This window comes from Poecile atricapillus, chromosome 35, assembly GCF_030490865.1.
Source record: "Poecile atricapillus isolate bPoeAtr1 chromosome 35, bPoeAtr1.hap1, whole genome shotgun sequence".
Taxonomy (NCBI): Eukaryota; Metazoa; Chordata; class Aves; order Passeriformes; family Paridae; genus Poecile; species Poecile atricapillus.
The window spans coordinates 1,689,844-1,697,762 of NC_081283.1; the positions used below are offsets into that span (position 1 = coordinate 1,689,844).

Sequence of the window (7,919 nt, forward strand, 5' to 3'; positions counted from 1 at the left end):
CTGCCCCCCACCCAAAAGGGCTCTGTGCTCCCAGAACAATCACCCACAGCCCCTACCTGTGTCCGGGAAGAAGCTGTTGGCCAACTGCTGTTGCATGACGAGCTGGGGGGGCTTCAGGCCCAGGGAGGGGGGCTGCACCCCGGCCATCGGCTTCTGCACCAGCACCTGCTGCTGGGTCTGCTGTGGCTGCCCCAGGGCCACCTGCACCCCGTGGGGGGATGACAGCACATGGGGCTGCCCAGAGCCCATGCCCATGTGGGAGGCCAGAGCCGGGCCCTGCTGGGGTGCATTGAGCCGGGGGGGCTGCGGTGGCAGCAGCGGTGGCCGGGCCACCAGCCCCAGCTGGAGGGGAGTCTGTGGGGTGCCCAGACGGGGTGGCTGCCCCTCGGGAGGCTGCCCAGATGCCCCTGTGTGCAGCATGGGGTGCCCTGGGGCTGGGAGGTGGGGGGTGCCACGGGGCAGGTGGGCCGACATCTGTTGCTTCTTCTGCAGCTCCTTCTTTTCATGCTCCAGGAGGTCCTCGATGAGCAGCGGCAGCTCGCTGGCCACCAACGAGCTCTCCATCTTGTCCAAGTCATCCGCCGGCGAGTGCCGGGCACTGCCCAGCCCCAAGGCTCCGCTGTCCAGCTCAAACTTCTCCAGCAAAGGGTTGCTCTGGCCACCCAGCTGGGCAGTTGACAGCCCACGACCAGGGCCAGTGTAGGGGTCCTTCTCCAGCACGGGAACACCAGTGTGGCCACTGTTGGAGAACTGAGTCAGGCTGAGGCGAGTGGGGCCGGTGCTGGAGCTCAGGAGGGTCTGGCCAGGTTTGACGCTCAGCCCCAGGGAGGCAGAGATTTTATCTGTGCCCTGCAGTGCTTCTGACTTGACCGGCACCGGGAGGCGCTCGGGACCAGCGGTGGTGAACTGGCAGGGTGAGGTCTTCAGGCAGCCGTCCTCCAGCTTGGGCTTGACATCAGTGGGCAGCGAGCCGGCCTTCGCCTCCACACCCTGTGCCTTGAAAGTCGGGTCGGGGGCCAGCACAGTGCCCGTGGGGCAGGCAGAGAGTCCCAAACCCATCCCAGACACCAGCCCTTCCTTGGGCACCTCCTGATCCTCCGCAGATGGGGTCACATCTTTGCTGTCCCCAGGGTCAGAGAGCTTCAAGGTGGGCGCCGGTGGTTCTGTCTTGAGCTGGGCCTCACGTTCAGCCTTCTCGTTGGCTGACTCGACCAGGCGCAGGTGCTCGTTGAAGATGTCCTTCTTGTCACCCGTGTCCAGCTCGGGATCAGTGTAAGCCAGCAGGTCGAACTCGTCGCCATTCAGCAGGTCATCAAGGTGGGGGTCTGCTGTCTCCAAACTGTCCAAGTTGTCCAAGTCATCGTCCCCTTTGGCCACATCTGGATCCAGGCTAAGGTTGGCCAAATCATCGTCATCTTCCAAGTCCTTGTGGGAGCCGAAGTCGTCATCCAAGTCAGGCTCCACGGGCACCTCGCAGGGCAGCCGTCCTCCCTCCAGGCCCAGGTGGCTCTTCCCTGGGGCCGGCGCAGGGTCTGGAGCGGGGCCATCCTTGGGAGCCTCGGGGCGGAGGGTGGCACCGGAGGACAGCGGGCGCGGGGGGATGTGCTGCTGCAGCTCCAGGCTGGGGGCCGGCAGCGGCGGTGCTGCCTTGGCGTGGGGCTGCTGGTGGCTGTTGCCCATCTCGGCTCCCTGCGGGGACGCGGGCGGCAGCGGTGCCGGAACCTTCTGGGATGGCAGCGCCTGCATGGGCATGACGGGAGTGCACAGGGCCTGGGGGGTGCCCTCCTCCCCAGGAAGGAAGAAGCGAGGCCGGGGTGCCTGGGGGACAAAGGGAGACCCCACGACCCCCCCAGGTCCCTTCTGCACATTGTGTCGCAGCTCGATGAAGGGAGCGCCCAGGGCAGCTGCTGAGGGGGGCACGGCCTCGGCAGGGGTGGGCAGGCGGGTGCCCAGGCTGCCCATGGGGGTCCCAGCGGCCGGGGGGGCGAAGCGGGAGGTGACAGGGAGCCGCAGGGCTGCCACGGCCGCTTGTTGCTGCTGCTGCTGCCAGAGGTGCTGCTGCTGCTGCGGGGATGGCGATGGAAAGACCCCACGGGGGTAGAAGGCCTGGGGGGGCCCCACTGCCGCCCTGGAAGACACCGTGATGTTGGCACCAGCTCGGTACAGCCCCAGCGTGCTACATCCCATCCCCCCCAGACTGCGCCGAGCACCCAAAAACCCAAAGCCATCCCCTTCCTCCAGAGTGATGCCCACGAGCTGGGGGTACCCCTGCTCCCAGGGTGGTATCTGCTGGCTCCCACCCGCGCATGCTGAGCCCACCACCCTGTCAGGGGGCACCCACCGCCCGCTGATGTCCAGCATGGCTGGAGTGGCCGCCGGCGGGGGCCGGGAGAGCCGCTCGTCCTGCGCAAATGCTGCCTGCACCATGACGGAGCCCGGCAGCTTCCCAGCGCCGGCTGCCGTGGCCAGAGTCCCGAGAAGAGCCTTGTCCTGGAAGAAGGAAGGCAAAGAGAGAGTCACCTCTCCATCACCCACATCCCCCCATGCACACCGTGTCCCTCCATCACCCACAACCCCTCCTGTGGACACCGTGTCCCTCCATCACCCATATCCCCTGTGGGCCCACTGTGCCACTCCATCACCCACATCCCCTCCATCACCCACATCCCCATCACTCACAACCCCTCCTGTGGACACTGTGTCCCTCCATCACCCATATCCCGTGTGCCCACTGTGCCACTCCATCACCCACATCCCCTCCATCACCCACATCCCCATCACTCACATCCCCTCCATGCACACCATGCCCCTCCATCACCCACATCCCCTCCATTACCCACATCCCCATCAGTTGCATCCCTTCCCATGTACACCATGCCACTCCATCACCCACATCCCCATCACCTACATCCCTTCCCATGCACACCATGCCCCTCCATCACCCACATCCCCTGTGTGCCCACTGTGCCCCTCCATCACTCACATCCCTTCCCATGTACACCATCCCCATCACCCACATCCCCTCCATGCACACCGTACCCTCCATCACCCACAACCCCTCCTGTGCACACTGTGCCCCTCCATCACCCACATCCCCATCACCTACATCCCTTCCCATGCACACCATGCCCCTCCATCACCCACATCCCCTCCATTACCCACATCCCCATCAGCTGCATCCCTTCCCATGTACACCATGCCACTCCATCACCCACATCCCCATCACCCACATCCCCCCATGCACACCATGCCCCAGCTCTCCCACCTGTGCTGGCTGGTACGGGGCCATGCCCCGGCTCAGCTCGAAGCTCTGCCCGCCGGCCTCTGGGGCCCAGCCGGCTGGCGAGGAGGAGGCGGCGGCAGCCGCGCTCTCCTTTTCCTGCCGAAGGCTGTTCCGCTGGATCTGCTGGCGGATAAGCAGCTCCCGGAGCCGCTGGCGCTGAGAAGAATTCAGTGTTAGAACCGAGAGTGGCAACAAGACCAAAACCAGCAAAACAAACCACGTATGGAGCAGTCATCGATGCCTCCACAGTCCCAGTTTTTCCCTTTCATTCCCTCCCAAACCTGAATGGACACAGCCAGATCCTGGAGAGACCTCACCTGCCGCTGCTTCTCCAGCTCCGACTGGCTCATGGTGCCGAGAGCCCCGTCCTGGCCACCAGGCAGCTCTGCAGCTCCCGGTTTGGGGGTGCTGAGAGCCCCGCAGCCACCTCCTCCCTCTTGTCGGCCGTCAGTCCCAGCGCAGTGCGGGGCAGGAAGGTTCCAGAAGGGTCCTGCTGCTGCGGGGGGCCGAGGGCTGCGGCGGCAGCACCGATGGGGGCCGCAGGGGCGAGAGGCTGTAACGAGTCGGGGGCGCAGTGCCAGGGCCCAGCGGGCTGCTGGCCTGGTGGAAGCTGGGGGACGAGGCGTAGGCCGAGCTCTGGGGCTTCCCAGAGCCATAATGGCTGTTGATCCCATGGGGCTGGTGGGATGGGGAGCCCTTGAGCGGCTCCGAGACGGCCGGGGGGAAGGTGAAGCGCATGGGGGGCTGGCTCCCCGGGAACACGCTGGCACCAGGCGAGCGGGCGAAGGGCGGCTGTGGCCCAGCCGGTGCCTTGGCATGGGGGTCACCTGCCGGGGCGCCCCCGAATCCTCCACCGGCCGCCCCCACTGACTTGAACCCGGCTCCGGCATCTGTGGACGGGGGGGCTTGTGCAGGGGGGTGAAGGGGTCCCGGGACTGCGGCCGGGAGGGCGGCTGGGAGTAGGGATCCGGGGATTGGAAGCGAGGGGTGACGGGGACTGGCAGAAGGCTTCGTTGGAAAGAGGGCGGGGGGTCAGAGGGGACTGGGAGCTGGATTGGGACTGGGGGCTGGCGGGAATGCGGGAGAAGGGTTCGGAGGGCAGGGAGCGGGGCGGGAGGGCGCAGCAGGCCTCGGAGGGCTGCAGCCGGGGTGTCAGCGGGGGCTGTGAGTAGGGTCCAGGTAGGGTGACTGACGGTAGAGATCAGGGTGGCCAGGGGGCGAGGGGGCCAGGGGATGGGGGTCGGGGGGCCGGTGCCCCAGCCCCGGCTCTGCGGCTCTACCTGAGAGACCCGTGGGGTCATGGGGGCTTTGAAGACGTCAGCCGCCTTCAGCTCCGCAGCCGAGAGGTGCGGGGCACCTGGGGAGTCCCCGTAGCCCATGGCAGAAGCGTAGCCGGGTGAGCAGACCCCCAGGCTTCCCCCATCCTCCTTCTTCACCTCAGACCCTTCTTCTGCTCCCAAAAGGCAGGGGAGAGAGCAGGGCCTCAGGGGGCCGCGCCCCAGGGCTCCCTGGCACCGAGAGGTTGTCCAAGGAAGGGCACCGGGCTTCAGGAAGGGGTCAGGGGTGCCAGGCTGGTGCCGGGGGGTGCCAGGTGGGGTGGGGTGGAAGTCAGGGGGTGCACGGGGGGCTGTGAGGGGCTGGGGCTGGCCAGGGAAGGGCTGGAAGGCAGCACCCGACGTGGGGCTCTGGCCCAGGGGCGAGGGAAGCGGGGCTCCAGCGCGTAGGCGGGGGCCGCGCCGTAGGGATCGTGCGAAGGCACTTGGGCAGGGGACTGGGGCGGGAGCTTGAGGAAGAGCTCGCTGGGAGACTCCGGTCCCCCTCCGGCACCCGCTGGGGGCTTCAGGAAGCCCTCGCCGGTGGCGGGGGGGGCTGCTGATGTAGACGGGCTGTGCCCCTGGAGGCACCGGGATCGCAGGTGCAGCGAGGGCCTCTCAGGCTTGCGCAGTCCCTCCCCTTTGGTCTGCTTGTTGATCTGGCTCTCGGCTGCTGCAGAGAGAGCCAGGCCGTGAGTGCTGTGGGAGCCCTCCTGCTCTCCCCGTGGCTTGGGCACGGGCTGGGGTGGGCACACCATGTCCCCCAGGGCTGGGCCGGGGCCGCCGGGCACCTCCCCGCGCCTCACGTACCTTCTGCACCTTGTTGATGCGATGAGCCGCCCGGTTATCTTTGGCCTTTTGCTAACAAAGACACGAAGCCAGCTGACTTGCAGCCCCCGGCGCCCCGGCCCCCACCCCACTGACCTCCCAGCACTCACCAAATATGGGGCTTTGTCCGTGGCAGGGACTTTCCTCCAGAGCTTCATGATCTGTTTGCAGCGGCTCGACCAGTCTGGGAGTCCAGTACGAGCAGATAAAGGGAGAAAAGCAACATTAGCCCGGACCTGACGAGCCCACTCTAGCCTTGGTGGGTCCCCCCTCACGTGAAGGGACTGCCCTGTCCCAGGAGATAAAGAGCTGAGATCCCCTGCTCACTGTAGAGAACACCTCAGTACCAGAACAGCCGGATCTCCCCTGAAAAAGGGACCAGGGCACTCCAACCTGGACAGTTATGGGTGTCAACAGCCATGTTCTTGTCCCAAACAACAAGTACAGGACCCTCCACCCATACCCCCAACCTCACCCCAAGGGGGCAGCTGCAGCCCCCCCAGAGCCCTACCTGGATAATCCTGCTTGAGGTTGGGAAGTTCATGTTGGCGTAGAGGACAGGGGAGATGGTGGAGAGCTCACCCAGCTCCTCATCCTCTCCCAGCGCTGCAAACTGCGCTGGTTGTAGGACAGCCCATCACCCTCGCCCTCTGTTGTGGGTGTTGTGGGGGTTGAGGGGGTGGTGGCGGCTGAGCTGCTGGCCCAGGGGCTCTCGGGCTCGCAGTGGTCTGGGCTGAAGAAGCCACTCCGCTCCCTGAGTGGAAAGGAGCGTCACAGATCGTTAGGTTGTTGAGGGAAGAGTGGGTCCCACAACACCCTGCAGTTCAATTCCTCCAAGGAGGGGACCCCCAGCTTCTCCAAGTACCTGTTATCAAGGAATGGCGACTGGCAGACCCCCGAGTACGAGTCCAGGAGACGGATCCGGAGAGTGAGCCCAGGGAAACGCTCCCTGTGAGGGAAAGATGGGTTGCAGGGAAAGCAAAGCTGGGGCACAAGCCTGCACCTGCCCCGGGGGGTCAAACAACAGCACCCCTCAACAGCACAACCCCCAAAATGCTTCTCATGTTCACCCCTGGAGCAACAGGGAAAACACAGGAGCCTGGGCTCTTCGATACCACAGGCAGCACTGCTCTCCAAGCAGGACAGCCCTATGAGTTTGGCTTCCCTGGGGCTTCATCACACTCCAGGAACCTCCTGGATGAAGGGGGCTCAGCCAGTTCCACCCACCCTGCCCCGAGAGCTGGAGGTCTCCTTGCAGGAACGGCCGCTGTGCTCGGCTGGGGTCCTGCCCGGCCTCCATCCCCGCGGCCACGCAGTTGAGGGGCTGCTCCCCACGCTCCGCTGAACCCAGCACATCCTTGAAAAGCTGCTGCACATCTTTGCTCTCCATCTTGGGCAGCTCTGCAGGGGCAAAAGCAGGAGCTGGGTGCAAATACCACATGGATGGGAAGCGGAGAAACCTCGGGGTCACGGTCCTGGGAGTAGCATTGCTTTGGCAGAAGAGGGGGCGCAGATGGGCTCACCTTCCGTGGGATCTTGTCGAGGTCGGAGCTTAGCGCTCCCTCGCCCGGGGTGGCTGGTTTCTCAGTGTCCCCGCGGTCTGGGGAATCCTTCGGCTCGTCAGCCCCTGTGAGGAAGAATCAGGAAGCGCTCTCAGGGCTGGGGACCCCCACGGGGCAGCCCCCATCACCCAACAAGGGACAGGAGCCCCTCGGTCCTCCAGGGACGCCACGCCACGCGGGGGCGCTCTAGGCGCCACTCTATGGTCACCGGCATCACGGGACTGACAGGGCGGGGAACCATAGAGTTCAGCCCTGCCTAGAGCGCACCCCTCAACCATAGAGTTCCGTCTCGAGGGTTGTGGGCGCCCTATGCCCCGTGGAGGACTCGGCTGTTGGGGGTCCCATCGGGGTCCCCGGGCCTCACCCAGGTCCTCGCCCTTCGCGTCGTCCTTGCCATCGTCATCGGGAGCGGCGGCGCTGCCGTCAGTGCTGTCATCCCCTGCACGGTACCCCAGGACTCAGTGAGCAGGGTCAGAACCCGCCGACCCCCAGGGCCCTCCTCCACCCCTCAATGGCAATGGCAGCCCCCCATTCTCCAGCGAGCCTCGGTGTCCACAGCAGCTGCTCACAATGGGAGTCCCCAGCAACCTTCAATATCCCCCAAAACCCCCAGCAACCTTCAATATCCCCAAAACCCCCAGCAACCTCAGGGACCTTGTACAACCAACCCCTCAGCCACCTCCAGCTACCCTGGGGACCCCAACAACTTCCAGCAAACACAGGGACCCGCAACAACCCCAGGGACAACCCCCAACAAGCCCAGGGGTCCCCCAGCCAAGCCCAGGGACTCCAACCACATTAGGGACCCACAACAACCCCCCACTAACCCCAAAAACCCACCCTGGACAGCAGCCAGGTTTGGATTGCAGACCCAGTCCTGGTCACACTCACCTCGGGGATGGGTGGGGGTCTCCCTCCTGTCTGGGGTACTCA

At 65.5% G+C, this 7,919-nt stretch overlaps 1 protein-coding gene across 1 annotated transcript in view; it reads right to left on the reverse strand.

The window, feature by feature from the left end:
* The window catches only part of KMT2D (lysine methyltransferase 2D), a 30,353-nt gene that overhangs the window by 13,176 nt on the left and 9,258 nt on the right, over positions 1-7,919 (reverse strand). Inside the window, 26 exon segments of the mRNA XM_058861094.1 lie at positions 57-2,128; positions 2,342-2,490; positions 3,266-3,439; positions 3,601-3,674; positions 3,677-3,793; positions 3,796-4,158; positions 4,161-4,280; positions 4,283-4,465; positions 4,468-4,551; positions 4,554-4,729; positions 4,731-4,824; positions 4,827-4,985; positions 4,988-5,150; positions 5,152-5,192; positions 5,195-5,266; positions 5,403-5,457; positions 5,535-5,608; positions 5,936-5,962; positions 5,965-6,021; positions 6,024-6,178; positions 6,290-6,338; positions 6,341-6,373; positions 6,652-6,823; positions 6,948-7,051; positions 7,351-7,425; positions 7,878-7,915. Coding sequence (XP_058717077.1) covers positions 57-2,128; positions 2,342-2,490; positions 3,266-3,439; positions 3,601-3,674; positions 3,677-3,793; positions 3,796-4,158; positions 4,161-4,280; positions 4,283-4,465; positions 4,468-4,551; positions 4,554-4,729; positions 4,731-4,824; positions 4,827-4,985; positions 4,988-5,150; positions 5,152-5,192; positions 5,195-5,266; positions 5,403-5,457; positions 5,535-5,608; positions 5,936-5,962; positions 5,965-6,021; positions 6,024-6,178; positions 6,290-6,338; positions 6,341-6,373; positions 6,652-6,823; positions 6,948-7,051; positions 7,351-7,425; positions 7,878-7,915 — 4,880 coding nt within the window.